Raw genomic sequence first — 22,366 nt, forward strand, 5'->3', positions numbered from 1 at the left:
ACTCACTTAGTATAGGTTATAGGTTAAAGTAGAAGTATATATACACTTAGTGGGGTTTCCTATCCCACATCGAAATGAGGGGTTGGGTTTTTGGGTTTATAAGTCCCCGGATGCCTTCAAAAGTTGTCGGCTTTTGAAGGTTGTTCGGGGATTAGGTTTATTAATTCAAAAAGTCTGAGTTTCTCAGTTTTAGATAAAAAAAAAAGAAGTATATATACACAGTGACAATAGAAAAAAAAAATAAAAAAGATGGACCCTTACTTTAATGCACCCGTACATACCCATATGATCCGATAATGGTGTCATCCACTTAGTATAGGTTAGAGTATGAGTTGGCATAAATTGTGAAACTAGACCCAAAAAAAAAAAAAGGATGGATCCTTACTTTGGATTAATGAATGTATTCATTTCCACAATTTTCCTCAAACTTAGTATTAAAGTTTCTTAAAAAAAAAAAAGAACGCCTGACATTAAAGATAGCTCGTTGAAAAGAACATGTATATATTCATGCGGCAAACATATAAACGCGGGACAAATGGGGTAATAAAAATGTTACAAATATTAAAATAATATATCTTATATACACTGATAGTGTTTACACTATCACTGTGAGTTTGATGTACAATACATGGGTAAAATTCGAGTTTCAAATTCAAATTCAAATTATGTATTATATATCAAATTGTGAAAATACATACACTGATTAATTCATATTAAAATGCCATGGTTTTTCTAGGTTGGCTTAATAGCCAACTTCCACAACTGAATAAAAAAGTTAAAAGAAAACAGCTACGGAGCACGCATAATCAATTTAATTTTTACGAAACACTAATAGCATATGATTTCATATTTAAGACTATTCATAATTGGGATTATACGTAAATTTGAACCGCACTTTGTTCATTTACTCTAGTGTCTATAACTCATATATTGTTTAGATATTTATTTTGCAAAAAACTTTTTATATTTTTCATGGATATTCATTTTACACATTTTCAATTACCATTTTACTTCATATACATCACACTGATTTACATTCAAAAAATTACTTCAGTAACTTTTCCCAAAAACTTTTTCAAAAATACAATCCAAGCAAGATTTGCCAAACTTCCGCAATAGCTCTTTTTTAAAAATAAAAATCCCCATCTCATGCATATAACAAAATACATTAACATGCTTTAAAAAAAAACATTCAAATGAATTCACTACATAACAAGTACTTACAACGATGATAAAGATAAAAAATATTGTATCAAAACTTGAACGTGTTACAAGTTTCAATAAGTATCTGTCTACATTTCACAAAAAAAAAGAGATAAAAATTTTGATTTTGAGTAATATCACAAGATTACTTGCACAATTACTGGTGTACAAAACTAGTTAAATTCTTACGTCCTTATCTTAATATTCTTTCCATTTGCAGCCAAAAATATGATTTATTTCACACATTTGATAAGTTCAACTTCGCATCTTGAATGAAAACATGATGTAGTATCTGTGATCAGTATTTTATTTGCTTTTGGATATGGCATGCACCTTAGGATGGTTTGGCTTGTCTTGCGCTAAGTTGCTCACCATTTGTCATTTATCAAAGCCTATGCATTCTCATTCAACACATTAATCAAACTTTGCCATGACAAATATTCAAATTAAAAATTTTAATGCATTTTCCTTGCTTTTCGTCAATAAAAGTTTCAATGATTTCAAATCTGGTGTTGCGTTTTCCTTTCATTTATTAACTCAACTCGTCTGGACTCATAAATGTGGAAGTATCCAGTCCAAAAACAACGAAAATGAGAAAACTATAACGCACAAATAATATTGTAAGGCCCAGGCCCATTTTACGACGCGATCAAATCTTCGAAAATCAAGCCCAAGATGGTTGTAGCGCCTACTGGCTAGCATCGGTCACAAGCCACGAGTACCTAACATTTTCCCAAGTGTGGTGAAGAAATTTGACTCGTTTTACATACAGTGAGTAGTGCGAGCGAGGTACATATTTTCTCGCACGCCTTCCTAAAAATCTAGGGCTTATTTAAGGTGAGTGGGGACACCGAGTATAACAGACTCAGCCTTCTCTCTCCTCTTCCGACCGAGCTGAGTTCTTAAGCTTCGGTTAATCTTTCCGGCAGCATCTCCGGCTGAGGTACTTCCTCGTGTCCGATTACACATGACAATTAATAGCTGCACAACTTTAATTGATTCAAGAACTTTCGCCAAATGCATCGAGTTTGCTTTTCCTTTCTTATGTGCATATGCGTATGTTTGACTAGTGCTTTCGTCTTCTTAAGTTGGAAATGTTCTTATCAAATTAAACGAATGAATTCACCGGCAGGCACATACATGAGGTATATTTGAACTGTGTAGATCAAAATGATTTCTTTAAATATTTGAACTGTGTAGGTTCGTTAATTCAATGCGTTGCTTTATGTCGAACCAACTAGATTGACAGAAAATACTGAATGTTCTTCATGTTTTGAAGGTAAATGTCTAGGAATTTAACTGTGCTGGTTGACTTCTCTCATATTTAAAGGACATGAAGTTTGAATGTAATGTTGTATGTAAGTTTGAAGTCGAGAATATGACTTTGAAGGATGTTATCGGTGGCATATTAATCCGTCATCCTGCAAATTTAGGTGCAATTTACAAAACTCGTGATGCGCTATATGTTTGTATGAACTATTCAATGAAATCAGGGAAATAAACGAATTGTAATACAATAAGTTAATGAAAATTATTTAGGCTGCTCAAGTTTGTGGCCGGAGATCATTTTAGTTCCTCAGTAGCATTCAGAGCTGGAGAAAACTGGAGAAGAAAAAAGTTTTTCAGAATGATTGACAAACAGAAATTGGTATGATCTGTATGGCGATGTTTGACAATTCAAGTCAGGATCTTCTTTTATTAATCATGTCTTCTACTCAGATTTCCAAATGTTCTGTGCTCAACTATTACCTTCATAGGACACAGTAAGGATGCTATATTCTGCAGGTTATAATCTCCTCTGTCTGTAGGGTCAATATTAGAGCTTACCAGAGAGTAATCCTATTGTATGGAAAGCCAATCGCATTATCTAGCAAAAAATTGCAGTAATTAATATTCTTAAGTTGACACAGAATCTATGTCACACATGGTTTAAATGCAAAAGAGAGAAGATCATGTTGGTGAATTACTGAGCTCCATTACTACAGGTGGTATGAAGAGACATATCAATAGTATCAGTTGACACAAAGGTTTAATTTGGACCTTCTCAATAAGCATGTTCTGCAAATGTGCTGTTCCATGTTATTTCTACCTTGTTGAAAAGGTGGTTATGAGAGGTTCACTAGTGGTTGTTGTAGCTTATATTATCATGTAAGGTTCTGATGGCTGACAGAATACACTAATCAAGGATCTGTCCCACTAGTGAAGTTTTATTTGTGCAGTCTTGGTTATTCATGCCATTGTTTAACCCTGCTATGCAAATTCTGATTGGTTCATTTCTGTTCGAGGTTGTTGATGTAGCTGTACTGGAAGCACATCTCCACGAGCATAAACTAGGCATCTCTTCAAATTTTGACAAAGAGACCTGAATATGGCTGCAGCAGAAGAGAATAGTACTCTCTTCCCAATATTTATATTGACACTAATGGCTTTTCCTCTAGTACCGTACACATTAATCAAGTTATTCCATGCTGTTTCAAAGAAAACTACAAACATTAACTGTCAGTGTTCAGTTTGTTTTCGGTCTGGGAAATATCGCAAATCAATCTTCAAGCGGGTTAGTGGATGGTCTTTAGTTTTTTAGTATGTTTTACTACATTGGATTTGTAAGCTTGAAACGTCACTGTCAAACTGACATTAATTCTTCCTGTGTTAATTTTCAGATTTCAAACTTTTCGACTTATAGTAATTTGACACTTGTACTCTTGTGGGTCATCATGGCAGTTTTGGCTTATTACATCAAACATATTAGCAGCGAGGTAATTTCTGTCTTCCATGAAAATTTCATGCAGAAGTATGTCAAGAATGAGGCACACGATACACACACACACATATTTCCCTTTTTGGGGTTTGTTCTGATAATGCTAGTGTGCAGGGTCAAACATTTATTTGACGTTGAATTTTTTTAATTTTACATTGAATTAATGACTCAAATAATATGTTCCAAGGGTTTTTCTCAAATACTTCATTTCCTAATTAATGTGCTTCTAACTGCTAACTTAGAGAGGCTATCTAAACATGCAATTTAGTGCACCTGAAATGATGTTTACACGATATATGAATTATATTACTTGTATGAAAGAATGATATGCAATCACAAAAACTCTAGTATTGTATTGCATCGATACTATCAATACTGAGAAGTATTAGTAGTATATATTTTTTTCTTACAGTTCCCAATGAAAATATTATAAAATCTTCACTTGCCTATCTATTGTTTCATGTTTTGTTGCATTTGGACATTTTTTTGGCACTCTATTTAACATTTGTTTAAGATGCTTCTTGCAAATGGATCATTCTTCAATTATTTTTTTTTTTAACACTCAGATCCAAGTGTTTGAGCCATTCAATATTCTGGGACTGGAAGCTGGAGCTTCTGATTCTGAAATTAAGAAGGCATATAGGAGACTTTCCATTCAGTACCATCCTGATAAAAATCCAGATCCAGGTTGAAGGTGTTTTGATATTTTGCATTCTATTTTCTTTGAGCTCAAGCCAGTGAGAGCCCTGATGTTTTTCCTGGATTGCATTAATCTTGTTGATTTCTCATTAAATTTTCTTAGAGGCACATAAATATTTCGTGGATTACATTTCAAAGGCTTATCAAGCTTTAACAGACCCAGTATCACGTGAGAACTTTGAAAAGTATGGTCATCCTGATGGAAGGCAGGTAATAGAATGTTACTACCATGGAGAAGAAAATGTGAAATGGTTTCAAGTTTACCTGAAATTTGAATTTCTAGAATAGTGATCTGAAGTCAATTAAATCTGATTTTCAGGGTCTTCAAATGGGCATAGCCCTTCCTAAATTCCTGCTAGACATTGACGGATCATCTGGTGGAATACTTTTGCTTGGCATAGTTGGAGTTTGCATCATTTTGCCTTTGATGATTGCTGTCATATATTTATCAAGATCTGCAAAATATACTGGAAACTATGTGATGCACTCAACGATCTATGCATATTACATCAGCATGAAGCCGTCTTTAGCTCCAAGGTAAGGCATCCTCTAATGCTCTGCTAGTGTGCTCCATATCAAGATCAAAACTTTGACCTCAACTATGTATCTGCTTGGTTGCAATTGAATTTTTATATAGTTTCCATTTGTTTGGAGTCATGAATGTCGGTCTAAGGTTCGAGGAATTGGAGTCTGCTTTTTGCCTCTCTTCTATTAACCCCCTATAAAAAAAGGAAAAAGAGAAAAAGCAGAAGCTTTGCTTTGCAATTGCCCCAACAAATGTTTCATATATAAATTTGTTTAACACTGCAATGTGGTTTGGATGTTATGTATTATTACATCATCAGGTAAATTGACAAAAACGTAGATTTACAATTTTGTCCGTAATCTGTCTTCGAAGCAGATGTTTTAGTGTTTCTTATGCATGAGTAATTGCTGAAGTCTTTGTCTTTCATAGAGACTCTTGAGCTACTAATGTCTGTGTGTTAATTAACATGTAGTTTAAGTCTCTCAATACTGTGTGTGATTTTGCCATGTGATACAGTAAAGTCTTGGATCTCTTCGTGAAGGCTACTGAGTACAGGGACACTCCTGTCCATCGGATTGATGAAGAGCCTCTTCAGAAACTTTTTGTATTAGTCAGGAGTGAGTTGAATTTAGACGTGAAGAACATCCGCCAAGAACAAGCAAAGTTCTTTAAGCAACATCCTGGCTATGTGAAGGTCACGTGTCTAACATATACATTTTGAGTTTTCCATGAAGTTCTTCTTTCCTCACAGTCTGTCCTCTGTTTTCTATTTGCAGTCTGAATTATTGATTCAAGCTCATTTAACTCGTGAAACATCAGATTTATCTCCAAACTTGCAACGTGATTTGAAACGGGTGCTTGAACTTGCTCCTCGTCTTCTTGAAGAATTGATGAAGGTACCATACTTTCTTATCGTATCTGTGCTTTTTTATTTGTTCTTTTTGCTGTTAGACTTGGTAATAAGATGTTGCTACGTGCTGTATTTTCATTTAAAATTGTATTTAGACAACTTATTTAAACATGTTCTTGAAATCATTGATGATTATTTAAGTGGGTATGTTCTTGAAGTCATGCCTGAATGATTTGAATGTCTTAATGATTTGCTACTGGGATACTCATCTTTGTGGTTTCTTACCATGAATAAGGTTTTCTGGAAATATTCTTCTTGTTTTTCACTTTCCAGGATTTAATATGTGCTGTGATCTTTTGGCCTACTTACATGAAATTCTTCTTGGTGCAGATGACACTCATACCTCGCACTGCACAGGGGCATGGATGGCTGAGACCTGCAACTGGCGTAGTTGAACTGTCCCAGTGTATCGTTCAGGTTTCTATAATTTACAAAAACAACCACTAACTGTATGTCGGTGCTGAATGTTGCCAATCTTTATTTTCTAATCATAATTTTGACATTGAGCCTTCATGTTTATTTTATAGCTGCACAAGGAACGTTAACTCAAGGTTTTGTATGTAACTTCAAATTACATTTTGCTTACACCTTTTTCACCCCGTTCACCTGTTGTCATTTGGTGTCTTTTGTTTAGACTCTTCACTCTAAGTATTCTGTTACAAATGAAAGAAAAAGAGAGAAACAGGGAGTGAGGGTGTCATGTTATTGAATTTTAACCTCAATCTTTATTCATGCAAGAAACAGATACTGGGGGTCTCATGTTATTGACTTGTAACCTCAATCTTAATTCTTTAGCATGCATTTCAGTCTCATGTTATTGACTTCTGACTTCAATCTTAACTCTTTAGCATGCACTTTTGGGTGCATCAGCACTATTGAAGGCTTTATCTCTGTTTGATAGAGAAACCAGAGGACCTGAATTACTTTCGAAAAAACCAGGTCTTTAGATAGTTTCTTTATTTGAATTTATATCTATTTAACCCTGATATCTTTATTCTCAGCTGATGTTGATAACATTTAGAATGGAGTTATATACAAAATGCTTTCAGTTGTATCTGGCAAGCAAGAAAAGATACAACACTTCTAGAATTGTTTTGACTAGTTATTAAATGATAGAGAAGATAGAAAAGGCTTTTATCTTCCCTGGATACGTTGCTGCAAGTTCATTTTTCTTAGATGTTTTCTCCCACTATATTGATTAGCTTGAGTGTCATTTGGGATTCACATTATTTCCCAGCCAAGTTTGTAGATATTGGCTTGTGAAGTTGATTGCAAATCTTTGTTTTGCATAAATGATTTCTCAAATTATTGAGGAGATTGATTATGTCAGGTTGCTAAGAGAATCAATTCTTCATTTCTTTTGACATTTTAAGCATGCGGTTATTTGAGGCAAGCTTTCTTAGGCCATTTTTTGAAAGCAGCTTTTGTAACTATGAGCATCCATTCATGTTACAACCACGACTAATGGTTTAATTGTCTAGAAAGTTCTAACATGGTTGCTTTGTCCATCAAATGATTACCATGCTGCCTTCGGTTTCGTCAGGTTTATAGTTCTGGTGCCTGAAAAGTTGTCTGCTATTTTATCTAGGTTCTTTTGTTATTTTCCCTCATTTGAAGGAATACCTTTGGTAGTTATTTTGTCTGCATGTGGGTTGTTGAATCCAGGCAGTTCCATTAAGCGCAAGAAAAGCAACTGGATCTAGTGAGGGCTATGCACCTTTTCTGCAGCTGCCACATTTCAGTGAGACAGTGGTGAAAAAGATTGCAAGAAAGGTTCTCTCTCTCTCTCAACACCACCAACACCCCCCCCCCCCCCCAAAAAAAAAGAAAAAGAAAAACACAGATTAGTACTATAATCTTTAACTTCACTGCAGTCACCAAGCAGATTAGTGATTGCCATTCTATAATCTTTTAAGTTGACACTTGACAAATCAGGCATAGTTAGTAAACTTGGCCCAACCAGGCTCAGCATCATTGGTTTGATTATCGCCTTGCTAAACCCTTTTTTGTGCTGAATTTTTTCTCCTCCTCTTTTGCCCTTCTTTTGCTATATTTCTGATGTTGGCAGTAGATCCTTATGCATTTCTGTTTATATTTTTAGAAAATTCGCACATTTCAAGACTTCCGAGATATGAAACTGGAAGAGCGTGCGGAGCTTCTCAGTCAGGTTGCTGGGTTCTCTGCTTTGGAATCAGAAGATGTGGAGAAGGTTCTTCAAATGATGCCTTCAATTTCACTTGATATCTCGTGTGAGACTGAAGGTGAAGAGGGGATACAAGAGGGTGACATAGTCACACTGCATGCTTGGATCACTCTTGAGCGTGGCAATGGTTTGATTCGTGCCCTTCCACATGCTCCATATTTTCCCTGCGACAAAGAGGAGAATTTCTGGTTGCTGCTTGCGGACTCTCTGTCAAATGATGTCTGGATATCCCAGAGGGTCAACTTTATGGATGAAGCTACAGCCATCATTGCTGCATCAAAAGCAATTCAAGAGTTGAAAGAAGGCTCCGGTGCTAGTGCAAGGGATGTAAAAGCAACTGTTAAAGAAGCAATTGCTAAGGTTAAAAAGGGATCTAGGCTAGTAATGGGCAAGTTCCAAGCTCCAGCTGAGGGAAACTACAACTTGACTTCTCTTTGCTTGTGCGACTCCTGGATTGGCTGTGATGTGAAGTCAAATCTGAAGTTGAAGGTTTTGAAACGCAGCAGGGCAGGTACAAGGGGCGTTGTCTCAACGGATGAGGTACCGACGGTGGAGGATGGAATTGAGGAGGAAGATGAGGAGGAAGAAGAAGAATATGATGATTATGAGAGTGAGTATAGTGAAGACGAAGAGGACGTGAAAGACACAAAGAGCAGAGGGGCTGTAGCCAATGGTTCTGCTCACAGTAAAAGTAATGGTTCAAGCTCTGATAGTTCAGGAAGTGAGGAAGATTAGACGCCTTACATTTTTTTCATCATCTCTGTTCTCTCCAGCATCTTGTTTTTCCTCTTCATTTACAGTTTTGTCTTTTAATTTTTTGAGAGAGGGGGGAATTTTCGTGCTACAATCTTACATTTTCCAGTTGTTACGTTTCACCAGTACTTGAACCTCCTGGAAAAGAAGAAATATGCATAATTTGTACCTCAAAATTGCTAATTGCCCATTTTATGAACTCAAATTCTTAAATGAACGTGTTAATTGCATAATTTGCCTGAGTGTTATATCTTTTTAGAGTTGGGCGTAGTATGTAAAGACTGACAAGTGAAGTGCAAGCAATGACTGAACGGACATGTTGCAAATGTTTGCGGAACAGATTTTTTTACGAAGCTAAAACTTTTGATGCCTATTGAATATTTTAGCTTCAAATGCCGACGAAACGCTGTTCATAAGCTCTTATTCTAAATCTAACTTGATAGTTGGGTTACCGTAGCCTTTAACCTTGATGGTTGGGTTTGTATTTTTCTCGAGATATGATTTGTGCTATCTGGACCTGAAAGCTATAACCGCAGTTTCCAAAAGCTAAAAGAATTCCACAGATTAGGTCTATAGCCTATATCTATCCCGCGGTTACATTTGGAATAGGAGATTATTTGGTAGACTTTCTTGAAAAAATACTACAGCACTTTTAATGTAATGTATGTAAATACAAAAGTGATTAAAAATGTGTTTCTAATATAAGTAAATAAAATTATGCAAAAAATAAACCATCCAAACAAACTATTTACATTAGGGGTTTGTTTGTTTGGACTGAAAATGCTTTCCGGAAAAAGTTTTCCAGAATTTCTGGTGTTTGGCAGCAAAAGAGGTTGGAAAATTATTTACCCTGGAAAATCTTTTCACGCCATTGGGCGGAAAATGACTTCCACAACAACTTTACTGAAGTTAATTTCGGACAGTTTCACGACTCATCAATCTCATCAACTTTACCCTGGTAACACAGTCTGACTTGCTCCAAGTTGAAAAGTAGCCTTAGATACGAGCATTAAGAGCCCCACACAGTCCATCAAACAACCAGTCCACCTCTGTGATTCAGGGGGTAAAATTCATCAACTAGTCTTCGTTTGAGGTCTGGACCCAGGAGTTACCGTACTAGGCTAGCTATCCGCAAAAGAAAGAAAGAAACAGGAGATATAGTGAAATAGATTTCACTGTGCTCCCAGGACCTACTGACTTTAAAAGCTGGCAAATTTAAGCAGTTAGAGCTAGGAGATGTTATCAAGTTCTTGAGAATTTACTGTAATAAATCTGACGCTGTACCTATCCTAAGCAGTATTCATGGCTGTTGCTTAGGTATGATACATCTCAATTATAACTATCCACCCCATACTAAAGAAACATAGAGATTAAAACAATAGATCATCGTTGTCGCAAACTACATATAAAAACATCTATGAAAATACAGAAAGATATACAATGAATCTTGCCATTTTAGAAGTTTTTTCAGAGGAGGAAATTTGGACAAGTGAAGGAGATGAGGTTCGGGAAGATTGTTTAGCAGAAGCCTTTATAAGCATCAACATCGAAGCACTAATTTTTCATGTGATGGTTCAATTAATGACTAAATCATTGCTGAAACAAGTTTTATGAGATTGCATCCTCTATGCGATTGGTTGAAAAGATACGATGAGTTCTTGATACTGCAAGTTCAATTCAAATTTTGGGAATTGGAAGAATTTAACTTGCAGATTGATAATGGTAAATCAGATGCAAAGATGGGCTAAGTGAAACATAGGTCGAAGAGTTTGAATAAATATTTTATAAAAATCATAATATGATTATAATGGATAGAAACTAAAAATAACTTGTAATGAGATGAATGTTTTGAGAATAGAAAAACATTTGCAACATATCAACAAACATTTTAAAAAAAAAGTCAGAAAATATTTTCATTGATAAACCAAACACCGGAAAATTATGAAAGAAGGAATTTGGAAAATATTTTCACTAAATAACCAAACAATGGAAAATGATGGAGAAGGAAGTGATTTTCCAGGAAAATGACTTCGATGAAAAATATTTTCCTAGTGAAAATATTTTCCGTCCAACCAAACGGACGCCAGCCTTTCACAAGTAATACTCGCCCTGTTTGAAAATATTTGTCACATTTTGGGATTCCAGCCTTTTAACAAAAATAGGTTGATAGTGAAGTTAGTGAATTTATTTTCAAAATTACTCTCAAAAATTCAAATTTGAATTTAAAGTGAAATATAGATAAAGATGAAAATAACATTGAAAAAAGAGATAAAAAATTACTTTGACTTTGATAAGACAATAAATATTCTGAGATATCCCGAACTGTCAATGGGGCGGAGGGAGCATAATCAGACTTCTATAATTGGACAATTTCTAATGACTAGTTGGGCAAGTGCATGATGATGCCAGCCCTTTAGAGGTGATGGCTTCTAACATTGGACCGTTACTAACAACTTACAATTACATGACGCCGTAAAGACATGGTACAGTTCCAGCCTTGCAGGCTCAGTATCTCCATTAGTTGAGCTGGAATGTGCTCAATCTACAAGCACGAAGGTGATGCCCTGAACCTGTGAGTTATAATTACTTTATCAAATCGTCGGTATCACGGACAACCATCCTAGACGGAAGCACCATTGCAGCCACAGGATTATTCTCCAGTCCACCACCTTGATCTATTATCAACCGAAGCCCTTCGACGTGGAGCTTTCCATGATGACCACTCAACACAATCGTTGGGGATTTAGTAAGTTCCTACGGAAGTGGTAGAACAAACACAAGTGTTCGTTACATTCTCATGCTACTGGCTACAAGTAAATTGTCCTAGAAACGTAATCATTTTATAAAACACATTAACATGATAACTTTAAGAACTGAAAACTGAAGATTGTGAATCTATCTAATGTGAATCAATGCACTAATAAGCAATTACCTGAGGAATTTCCCAGACATTTTTCCTCCCACTGAGAGCTTCCACTTTAGAAATCCTCGTGTCCTTGGCTTTCAGAGATTCCATCTGTTTTTGAATCTCTTTATCTTTCTCCAAACCAGCATGTACAGCAATCAATTTACAGTTTTTAATCCCTTCCTCAGTCTCTATGCTGATGTTATCCTGTAATGCTCAACCCATAAAACAGAAATTTTATATCTCGTATGGAGTTACAACCTAAAAACAGTAATGGAAGCTCAAGTGGTTTATTCAGTCTAGTGGTAGTTGTTTAGTCACCAAAGCAAACTCACTAAAAGAGATATACTGGCGCAATAACAGTACCTCGTCATGGACCCAAACCAAATCAGCAAGGAACTTTTTATGTTCATCAGGAACAGCCTTCATCAAATCTGAATAACATAGAATTTTGTGACGAGAAACTATAGCAATTAAAGTTCACAAATCAAAAGCTACAAAAGTAATGACCTATGGCAAGGAAGCGACCTTTACCATTGAAAGTTCAAAACCTACACGAATGAGGACTCTTAATATTAGAGGAACAGATATAATGCCAATGCTGACCGTCAACAAGAAAGCAGTCAAGCCAGTTTCATATCCTTGTTAACTTAAAGAACCCCTTTTCATAGGTGGATATATGAAGAACCATTTGCACATGATATGAACAAAAGAATGCCAACAGAAGCACCCCAGATTAATAGGGTATAGCCACGACCAGACAAAATGATCGACAATGCAAATATATTAGAAATTTGCAAAACGCCCAAAAGTATACCACATAGGTTCAACACTCAACATCGACCCAAGATATACAATCTTGCATTGAGAAAACAATCACTCATCAATGTAAACATGCAAACCCAAAGAGATGCAGCGTGCCCAAATAAAGATATATTCAAGCAGTATCAAAGTATCAAATTCATATGGGCATTGGCTAATTAAACACAAAAGTTCGCCTGTAGAAAAGAAAATCATACAGAAGCAATCAACAAGTGCAAGGACAATCATAAGGGATCCAAGAATTACTACAAGAAGCAAGTTTTACCAGCAGATCCATGTGGAACTCCATAAGATTCAAACGTGGGGCAAGCATCATAAATCGATCCCTTGTACTCAGTGCCCTTCAGCGCATTAAATCTGACAGTAATTTTGCCAGCCCATCTCCTTCCCTGCACATGCATATTCTCAAAGCCCTCACCTTTATACCACCCCTCTCTCTCCTCATTCATCTCATACTCCTTCCAAGTCTCCGAGAAGGGGGAGCCATCCGGGGGCCTGGGAAGGACCCCCAAGAACGCCCCAAAGGCAAGATCATGGTTCCCACACAGAAAAACGTGGGACTGTTTCGGGTATTTCGAGGGCAAAGATATCAAGAAATCTATGACTTTGCGGGTGTCAGGACCTCTATCGCAATAATCACCCAAGAAAATGACGAGGGCAGACTCAAAATCAGACGGGCCTATGAGGGTTTCAAGATTTGTCCAGAGTCTCTGGAGCTTGGTCACGTACCCATGAAGATCACCTATGCAACAGACCACTCGGTGTTTTTGGGTGGAGTTGGGGTCTTGAGCTTCAACATTTCGCCCTTCCATGTGCTTTTGCTTGCAGTTGCAGCAGCATTTGTTGTTCGGTCATTAATCGTTTAATTGATGGGGGGCTCTACCTCTACACGACTTTGCCGTAGATTCGGGATTGACGGGACGATAAAAATCTGGTTACGAATGTTGAACGTGAGGTCGATCTTTTATACTCCTCCATCATTTTGTTGTTTTGTGCTTTTGGGGGCCGCGGGGGGGGGGGGGGGGGGGGGGGGAGGCCTCTCACTGAGTTCCGTATTGTTTTGACGTTTTACTGTCTTCATAACTATAAAAAATGACATCAAAATCTGAATTATAATTTAATTATATATACAGTGAGATAGATTTAGGGAAATTTGTTGTAATCAGCTTTTGCAGTGGGTGGGTCAATTGAGTCCTCTTGTAAAGGAAGAGGTGATTTTTTTAGCCCGGATGTCAAAATAGAACCTTGAACACACACCGCTCACGCTTGTGGAAGGAAAGCAACCTCCTAGATTTTAGATCATTCATGGTACATTTGGTGCAGAGCCACATCTAATCAAAACAATTTACTCAAAAAAAAAAAAAAAGAGAAAGAGAAAAGAATAAATCCCTGTAAGGAAAAGCTACATTGCCAAAATTGTGGGTGTGTTGTAAGGGCATCACCACTTGACTTGTCTACACAACACAAAAAATTAGAAGTCCTAATGATGTTTCAGAGCTGTTTCTATCTAGTCTGGAAGTTGAGGTACCTGATGCCGAGAGCAAAGCCAAAGGCGAAGAGAAGTACCCAGCAAAAATGAACTACACCAACCACTGGAAGAAAGTCATGATCATAACCCAAGCTGTGTTTTAGATACTCCTTCACTGTAACATTAGGAGACCCAGGCACCACAACTTGGTTAGTTTCGTCACCAATTTGACAGGTTATGGTACCATAGATAGACCAAGCCACGGGTGAACCCCAGTAATACCACCTCCACCATATTGGGATTTGCTGAAACAATAATATAAACCAATCATCTATCAGTCTTAGGATCAAGATAAAATGTCCAAACATGCACAATAATGTCTCAAGTATTCCATGCTAAGCCGCCACATTCTCATTAGAATTGACTTACTGTCCTAGGAATGAGGAAACCCGAGAACAGATTCCAGAAGCTCATGAAGAAAGACATTGAAATTGCAGCAACTTGAATATTTGGAGTCAGTGCGACTAGCATCATCCCGAACATTGTGTAGTAAGTGTAGCACGTCAACAAGAAATAGTAGAACAAAAAGAATTTGGCTGCTGTCCACTCGAATCCGATCATTAAGTAAATAATAAGAGTGTACACGAAGGTCTGAATTGAAACGTAGAGCACCTCAATCGCTACCTGCAAAACAACCATGAATCCCTGTTAGTTTCATTGTCGCTGTTTTTAATTATCTGATGTGTCTCCCGTTGAATTTCGCAAAAGACTATTTTGCTGTCGGCTAAGTTATAATGACAAATCAACATGTATCGAAGGTTGCTGAAAATGAATTATATATATATATATATCCTCTATACGTACGTAACAAAAATTGAGCAACTGTGATCGATCAGAGTGTCCTTGTTAAGTTTTACCTGACCCATGGCATAAGGAATTGCCGAATACATCCCAGCTCCTCGTTCACGGTAGAAAACTGTTCTCTCTATGGAAACCACTCCCTGCACCGAGGAGGCATTGGTGGCTCCCAAGAAGAGGACACAAGAATAGATAGCTCCCATAAGATTCAGCAGATCTTGCTGTACTTGCCTGCCCAGTGAAAAGCTTCATCAATAAGAGCCTACTTTCTAGAGTAGTTTCTATAAGCAACACATGCATAAAGGCTCGGGTTTATCCTTTGACAAGAATCACAAATTTTTGGACATCCTTAACAAGCATTCAAGTTAAGTCATTCCGAGCGAGCAAGTCATCTGAAGAAACTGTGGACTCACATTTTTCCTCCCTTGTCCCAGAATATGACACCGAAGATAACGCCACAGGCGATTGTCAACATGAAACGAATAGCATTATATCGAGGATTCCGCCAATACGACAATCTTTGTTTCCAGAAACAAGCTCTGATCTGAGTGAATATGGGTTGGGAGTACTTCGTTGGAAAATAAAGATCCTTTGAACCAGGTGGAGCAGTACTGAGTTCTGCTATAAGTTCTTCATTTCTCCTGCAAGTTATCCAAATGAAAACATGGAAAGAGAACAAAAGGGTAAAAGACGAAATGCTTAGAGAAGTCGGTCATTCGAATTTTACTTATAAAGGGATGATTCGGCGAAAATGTCAGCAAAATCAACTTGCAGCTGAGCCTCAACTGACGGAGTACTGATTTCCAACATCCACGTGGCAGGATTATATCCAGGAGTAATCTTGGGAACTCCTGGGACAGCCTGCAGGTGGACAATAAATCAAAGCCCATCGGGAATTTCCTGGCTGACCTTAGTTTCAAAGACAGCTAGAATATGTGGAAAGAAGCTACAAACACTTTGGTTTTCCCTCGGATAAATTTTAACCAAATAACGGTAGGAGATACACTTGCCTCAAAGTAATCTATTAGCTTTTGAGAATTGCGACCAAGTGGTCCTGCATAAATCACGCGCCCTCCTCTCTTCATCAAAAGCAACTAGAATGAAAATATGTTTAAGTTTAGAAAACTGAACCAAGGGGATTCCACTCGTTTCTCTGCAAAGAATAAATTGATATACTAATGTAAACTGTTGTCACTCTTACCTCATCGAAAGATTCAAAAATGTCTATGCTTGGTTGGTGAATCGTGCACACTACAGTTCTTCCAGTGTCCACAGTATTTCTCACAGTGCGCATAACAATGGCAGCAGCTCTAGCATCAAGACCAGATGTTGGTTCGTCCATGAAGATTATGGATGGATTGGCAACCAACTCTACAGCAATTGTTAAGCGTTTTCTTTGTTCTGTTGAAAGACCATCAACTCCTGGAAGGCCAGCCAACAAATTTCTTATAGTATTGAGTTCAACCAGCTCCATTACTTCTTCCACAAACATCTGCAGTCAAATTCCAAAGCAAAATAATAGTAAGATGGTTAGCAAAAGGTTGAAGCATACAATTATCAGTCAATTTTTATGTTGAAGATCTAAACGAATCACTTACCTTCCGAGTGCTTTCTTTTACATCAGCGGGAAGACGAAGCCAGGCGGAGTATAAGACAGATTCATACACGGTAAGATGAGGTGAATGAATGTCATTCTGTTCGCAGTATCCGCTTATTCTGGCAAATGTGATCTGATTTTTCGGGTAACCTGAGATGCAGATGGTTCCTTCAATGTATCCTCCAGTTTTTCGTCCAGCTAACACATCCATCAAAGTTGTCTTCCCAGCACCGCTAACACCTACAAGTGCTGTCAATATTCCAGGTCTGAAACAGCCACTAACATCTCGTAGTAGTTGCAAACGATCCTCTTGAACCCCCTGACTCTTCATTTCCTGGTAAACCAATTACAAATTGTTAGACATGAAAGATCCATCTTAGGCATTCTGAGACTCTTCATGGAGAACCAGGGGACATTTCCAGTTTGAGTTTTAAATATGAAATCTGAACTAAAGAGCTAGCAGCATTGTTTTTATTGCTTTTTATCCATTCAAATGTTTTAGCACAAAATGAAAGGGTTGATGTAAATTAAAACTCTTACAGCTGGCATATCCACGGAGTAGTTAATATGGTTGAAAGCTATAGACAATGGCTGGAAGGGTAAAACCATGCCTTTCATGTCATGTCCATTTGCTTCTGTGCTACTCGAGGCATTTCTGGGTTCCATATCAGTTCCTGAAATCAGCCAATGATTATATACACCTCAGACCAGCAAATTAATGAACAACACAATAACCGTTATATTTCATATACGGTTGGGGCAAGGGAACATGTCATGCAGATGTGATATACAATAAAAGATGCTTTAATTCGATGAGCTTTAAAGCTGAAGCTTAATTTCTTAGTTGCTAATTGCTTTAGAGTTCGTGAAACAAGTTTTCACGTACACGATGTATTACCATATAATTAGAGAAAGAAGGAGCAGTTGTGATTATGTAATCAGCAACATAAGATTTCAAACCCAAAATTCACACCTTAGCAACACCTTAACATTAATCATAAAATGTCGAACCATTAAAGACAAAGACCAAACCTTCGGATGTTTCCTTGTTGCTTGCAGAAGATGAATTCTTTTCTTGGTTTTCATCCAAGACTACTGTTTTTGAATCACCCAAGGCTGAAGACAAATGCATTGCAAAACTACTTCAATTTCTGGTTTTTATTCCAACTAAAGAGAAAGAGAAGTTCAAGTCAACATAAGAGAGTTCCAACATGTAGTACTCACGGTTTAAGAAAGTCAGTGCGACAACAAAGAAACCATTGAAGAGAACGGAGAACCCCAATAATGCTGCAATGCATGTCCAGTACCAGGACCACTCTGTATAGAAGCCTCTTCCTTTCAGGAGAGCTTTCCCTACCGTGGGAGCATCGATTCGGGGGTCCAAATTAGGCTGCATCAAGTGAAATGTTCTAAGATTTTAATTTAGGACTTGTAAGTGCAGTAGAAATAAACAGACTAGAGGATAGATTGTAGAAGGCGGATTATGTAGAAAACTTACTGCACTCCATCTCTTGTCAAGAAATTCGCTCATGACAATAGCATTTTGTCCATAGCTCATTGGAGAAATATAGGTCGCCCATCTTATCCATGGCTTAAGGGCATCTTCAGGCAACAATACAAACACACTTTAGCAACGGCCAGTAATCCTAAAAATCAATCTGCCTTGCAATTGTACTGCATTTCTATTATACCATGCAAAAGTTGATTAATTTAGCTTCTCTACTCTCAAAAAATGCGTAGTTCTTTGTTACACAATATGACGTGAAAGTATTTTGTACTATGTGAGAATGATTTCTAGGATTCTTTAAGGAGAATTTTAAACACTCGCCTTTGGCAACCACAAATCCTCCGCACACAAAGACCACTAGCAGAGTGAAGGTACCCAATGTGTTTGCTACAACCTGCGTTCTTCCAATTGCTGCAATAAAGCGGAAAAGAGAGAGAGCCATCGTATGTATACAGAAAAATGTCAGGAACTGTTGGAAGAACCTACAGCATATGGAAGAGAATTGTCAGTGCTGGGGATTCGATTTGAGAATTTCAATGCACCATAAAATACGAGGGTAGAATTCACAGATTACAGTCATGTTTCCATTTAGCGAAATAGCTGAGAGAGATTAGACTGCATGAAATATTTATTTACCTGGCAGGGGAGGGAGCAAGCCCTATCGTATAATATGTGAGGATTATCCATATTGCTGATTCCATGAAAGACAGAGGGACCCTAAGCAAAAAGACTGGCAAACTAAAAGCCCATGCTGGATAAAATAGGGAATCCCTTTGTTTGAAGAAGATAGGAAGCCTGAACACCGTCATTGAAAGTTCAGCCATTCCGTTGAACATTATATTGATAAGACTGAAGAAAAGAGCTCCAAAATATTTCCCTCCATCTTGCAATTGGCCATGTGGCATCTGCGTTCTAAGAAACACTGTGGATGAAACAATGGCCATTATTGTTATCTGAACTGTCTTGAAAATGTACACGAAAGAATTTCGCTTCATCAGCAGCCATTCTCTCGAAAAACATGCCGTCAATATTTCCCAATTTGAGAGGCCATATTTGTTTTTAACCAATGCTGAGGGGTGGGTTTTGGATTTATCGTAAGGCACACTGAGCTCTTCTGCAAGCCGTTGGCCAACATGAAAGGCTTTGAAGGCTTCTGCAAGCTCAGGAACTGATATGTATCTATACGGCTGGTCTTTCCAGATCCAGTACTGTACTTGATCCTTTTTGGAAGTCACCTCTTGAAGGAAATCAGCAACTCCTTTCCTTTCAGGACACTTGAAACCAACATGCTCAAAGAAATCCAGGACATGTTCCCGTGGGCCCTGATAGACAATTTGACCTTCTGAAAGCAATATAATGTCATCAAATAGATCATAAGTCTCAGGTGCTGGCTGCAACAGAGAAATAATCATTGTTATATCCATGACGTGAACCATGTGCTTCATGTGGTTTACTATCTGGAAAGTAGTGGAACTGTCCAATCCAGTGGATATCTCGTCCATGTAAATAGCTGTTGCTGGCCCGACCAACATTTCACCTGCATCCAGTCGAGATGCAGACAACGTACTATTAAAGACACTTGAAGCATGAACCAACATCCCCCTGGGGAGCTGACAGCTAATTTCTTGAGACAGGCAGAGCACAAATGGTGTCATCTCTTGGACAGGTAAAAGCGTGCTCCATTTCTTTTTAGAATTACTGTATATTGAATCAATATTCCTCATTGACATTTCTCTTACCAGAAAGAAAATAGAGGAACAATCGAATTACAGTTGTGATGCTAACACAAAACGAGGGTTGTAACTTGTAAGCTGAAACTCTGGGATTTTACCTGTGGTAACACGCTTCTTCTGCCCCCCTGATATACCTCTTTTTAGCTGGTCACCAACCATGATATCCGAACAAATATCTAATCCAAGAAGCTGTAGTAGAAATCTGACTAGTAAATTATTTTGTCGAACTCGAAATCCAAATGTTGAAAACCAGTGTAGAAACTTAAGAACTGACCTTGAGAACACAATCTGTGGCCAAATTACTTTTTTGACCTGCCACTGCTACAGCCTTCATGAATGCATCAATCTCAGGGTCTGGATTGATTCCTGCTTCTTTCTCGCGTCTTGAGAGTTCAGCTAGCGTTTCGTACCTTCGGCCCGTTCCCAGGCACCGCCTTGAAAAATCCAACGTCTCCCTGACGGTCATCTCTCCATGATGTAGATCATGTTGACTAACATAGGCACAGGTTCTTTGGGGCACAAATTCATCCATCTCGTGACCACAGTATGTAATTTTTCCACACGTCTGTGTCAAAATGTTGGTTAGTGACCTATTAATATTTAATACCTGGGAGTATATATCATAACAAACACCGTTTCAAATACCATATAGATGAGTAAATAGCTGGAAAAAACCATTGTACCTTTAGGTTATCTTCAATCTTTCCTGCAAGTGCCTGCAGCAATGTTGTTTTTCCTGCACCTGGCGGACCAAGAAGTAGTGTCATCCTGAAAACAAAATAAAGTTTTTTGTTTTCAAGTGATTACTCCGAGGTCAGAGCAACAATTATCCAACTAGGGACAGAAAGATACCTAGATGGTTTGACGATTCCACTGATATCTTTAAGTATAGTTATTTTTCTCCTATTGGAAGGGGCAAGACGAATTGATCTCAGCGCAGTCTGTGTCCATGACAGTTTACATTGACAGAGAACATATAAGTCACCACAAAAACATATTAGTACCACCTATATATTCTAGCTTATGTATGTTTTTTTTTTTTTTTTGGGCGCATATTCTAGCCTACGTTAGAATGATTACTCAATCAAACACAAGATTAGTAAATGTAGATGAACTTTTTCAGTTTTTAGACAACAGTAGTGTTTCTTGAACTGATATATGGACAGCAAAATCACAACTAATAAATGTTAGAATTCTCAGGAACGAACTGGTTATCCCCTCTAATTTCAAAAGGTAGGTCGCGTGGTGATTTACCTCAATTACATTCAGGATAGCGTTCAGCAAAGTTGGAATTGCTCTACTCCCAACATGAACCTCTCCTTCGACAGATAAATGTTCGTAACGCACCTCAAGTGTTGGAACCTGAATCCCAACCCTGCATGCATGCATGAGCGTTAACAAACATTAATCCTAAAATAAGAACCAAAAGAAGAATTTTTGTTGAATGAGAATATTTAAGGCGAACCTATCAACCCGGCTTCTTAGCCTCTGGAGAAACTTTTCATAATCTTCCTCAACAACCCTTAGTATATTATTAACCAACATCCTCTTCTTGTCTGATCCTAACCTAACGAGGTCCAATTCGTGACCCACGATCCTCCCGTCATCCAGAACCTGCCTCAACACGGCTTTCCTCAACCTATCATAGGTTGGCAGCCTCTCAATGGCAGCCCACTTGAGCTGCTCCTCATCTTCCTCATGTTCTGTACTTCCACCAAAAACTTCGGGAGCAGGGTGCCAGGCCTCCCTGAAACTGGCCGACGCCCAACTCGTGCTACCAGTACTCTTCCTTGCTAGATCATCACCCGTTAATGCCAATGCCATTGTTCACCGTGTAACACTAAGGGCGCGTTTGGGGAGCGTTTCCAGTCTGCTGCAGCGGAGTGGATGCTATGCTACCCCTCACGTTTGATTAAAACCTACTCAAACCAATTTGAAAAAAAAATTGTCCAAATATTACTTCTTCAAGAATCGCGCCTCACGACCAAGCACTCCTGGGAAGGATGTCCACGCACTACTGAAAATGCATGGGAATAATGAATTGGTTATTGAAGAGAGAATCCTTGCGGAAGCAAGATTTTGGGTGGATTCACAGGACAAAATGGAGAAAGAGAGAGAGAAACAGAGAGCGAGCGAGGAAGTTGAGGGTGCGGGTGGCATGAGATTTATAGCTTGGCGGAGATTAATGAATGAATTGTATTCTTGGTAATGAATGATATGAAGTCAATGCGGGAAGCCCGGCTGTGACACTACCACATCTCCAATTGTTGGAAATGGAAGCTTCTAATGCGGATATAATTACTTGCTACCAACGGAGTATTTGACATTATTACGGCTTTATGCATGCAGGATTATCTTACCATTTATAGTCCTTTAACCATAAAAGATTGGGAAAGAGATTGGATGATAATTACTACTCAATGC

At 37.9% G+C, this 22,366-nt stretch overlaps 3 protein-coding genes across 4 annotated transcripts; 1 reads left to right on the forward strand and 2 right to left on the reverse strand.

Moving 5' to 3' along the window:
• The first annotated feature begins 1,922 nt into the window (after positions 1 to 1,922).
• Positions 1,923 to 9,285, forward strand: LOC113695681 (dnaJ protein ERDJ2-like). Of its 2 annotated transcripts, none has more exons than XM_027214817.2 (11): positions 1,923 to 2,146; positions 3,489 to 3,757; positions 3,864 to 3,959; positions 4,528 to 4,648; positions 4,764 to 4,870; positions 4,980 to 5,197; positions 5,703 to 5,880; positions 5,963 to 6,082; positions 6,427 to 6,513; positions 7,762 to 7,869; positions 8,198 to 9,285. In XM_027214817.2, the coding sequence occupies exons 2-11, from the start codon at positions 3,572 to 3,574 to the stop codon at positions 9,032 to 9,034; spliced, it is 2,058 nt and encodes a 685-aa protein (XP_027070618.1). In that variant the 5' UTR covers positions 1,923 to 2,146; positions 3,489 to 3,571; the 3' UTR covers positions 9,035 to 9,285. The 2 variants fall into 2 exon arrangements, with proteins under 2 accessions (XP_027070618.1, XP_027070619.1); XM_027214818.2 differs by having other exon boundaries at positions 3,502 to 3,757.
• A 2,036-nt stretch (positions 9,286 to 11,321) lies between these two features.
• Positions 11,322 to 13,750, reverse strand: LOC113697428 (tyrosine-protein phosphatase RLPH2). Its single transcript, XM_027217033.2, has 4 exons — positions 13,045 to 13,750; positions 12,324 to 12,391; positions 11,985 to 12,164; positions 11,322 to 11,806 (listed from the first exon to the last, which is right to left on the reverse strand). Exons 1-4 carry the CDS (start codon positions 13,589 to 13,591, stop codon positions 11,636 to 11,638), a joined length of 966 nt encoding a protein of 321 aa, XP_027072834.1. The 5' UTR covers positions 13,592 to 13,750; the 3' UTR covers positions 11,322 to 11,635.
• Positions 13,751 to 14,047: 297 nt separating this feature from the next.
• LOC113695546 (ABC transporter G family member 39) lies at positions 14,048 to 21,938 on the reverse strand. The gene is made up of 20 exons (XM_072054575.1): positions 21,408 to 21,938; positions 21,197 to 21,317; positions 20,795 to 20,883; positions 20,626 to 20,710; positions 20,217 to 20,507; positions 20,041 to 20,131; positions 18,846 to 19,746; positions 18,525 to 18,691; positions 18,201 to 18,304; positions 17,927 to 18,092; positions 17,735 to 17,818; positions 17,243 to 17,376; positions 16,704 to 17,036; positions 16,307 to 16,597; positions 16,116 to 16,199; positions 15,833 to 15,966; positions 15,519 to 15,746; positions 15,165 to 15,336; positions 14,677 to 14,931; positions 14,048 to 14,552 (listed from the first exon to the last, which is right to left on the reverse strand). Exons 1-20 carry the CDS (start codon positions 21,764 to 21,766, stop codon positions 14,283 to 14,285), a joined length of 4,359 nt encoding a protein of 1,452 aa, XP_071910676.1. The 5' UTR covers positions 21,767 to 21,938; the 3' UTR covers positions 14,048 to 14,282.
• Positions 21,939 to 22,366: the final 428 nt, after the last annotated feature.

The sequence above is a fragment of the Coffea arabica genome, chromosome 6e, assembly GCF_036785885.1.
Source record: "Coffea arabica cultivar ET-39 chromosome 6e, Coffea Arabica ET-39 HiFi, whole genome shotgun sequence".
NCBI classification, from domain to species: Eukaryota; Viridiplantae; Streptophyta; class Magnoliopsida; order Gentianales; family Rubiaceae; genus Coffea; species Coffea arabica.

Excerpts from the sequence above, each read along its gene's own strand:
- LOC113695681 (XM_027214817.2), top strand. The coding sequence starts at position 3,572 with ATGGCTGCAGCAGAAGAGAATAGTACTCTCTTCCCAATATTTATATTG. Across the intron at positions 3,758-3,863 it reads GCAAATCAATCTTCAAGCGG|ATTTCAAACTTTTCGACTTA; the intron begins GTTAGTGGATGG and ends GTTAATTTTCAG. Across the intron at positions 5,198-5,702 it reads AAGCCGTCTTTAGCTCCAAG|TAAAGTCTTGGATCTCTTCG; the intron begins GTAAGGCATCCT and ends CATGTGATACAG.
- LOC113697428 (XM_027217033.2), bottom strand. The coding sequence starts at position 13,591 with ATGGAAGGGCGAAATGTTGAAGCTCAAGACCCCAACTCCACCCAAAAA. Across the intron at positions 12,165-12,323 it reads TGGTTTGGGTCCATGACGAG|GATAACATCAGCATAGAGAC; the intron begins GTACTGTTATTG and ends TGAGCATTACAG. Across the intron at positions 11,807-11,984 it reads ATGTCTGGGAAATTCCTCAG|GAACTTACTAAATCCCCAAC; the intron begins GTAATTGCTTAT and ends CCACTTCCGTAG.
- LOC113695546 (XM_072054575.1), bottom strand. The coding sequence starts at position 21,766 with ATGGCATTGGCATTAACGGGTGATGATCTAGCAAGGAAGAGTACTGGT. Across the intron at positions 17,377-17,734 it reads CAACAAGGAAACATCCGAAG|GAACTGATATGGAACCCAGA; the intron begins GTTTGGTCTTTG and ends GGCTGATTTCAG. Across the intron at positions 16,598-16,703 it reads TAAAAGAAAGCACTCGGAAG|ATGTTTGTGGAAGAAGTAAT; the intron begins GTAAGTGATTCG and ends ATTTGACTGCAG.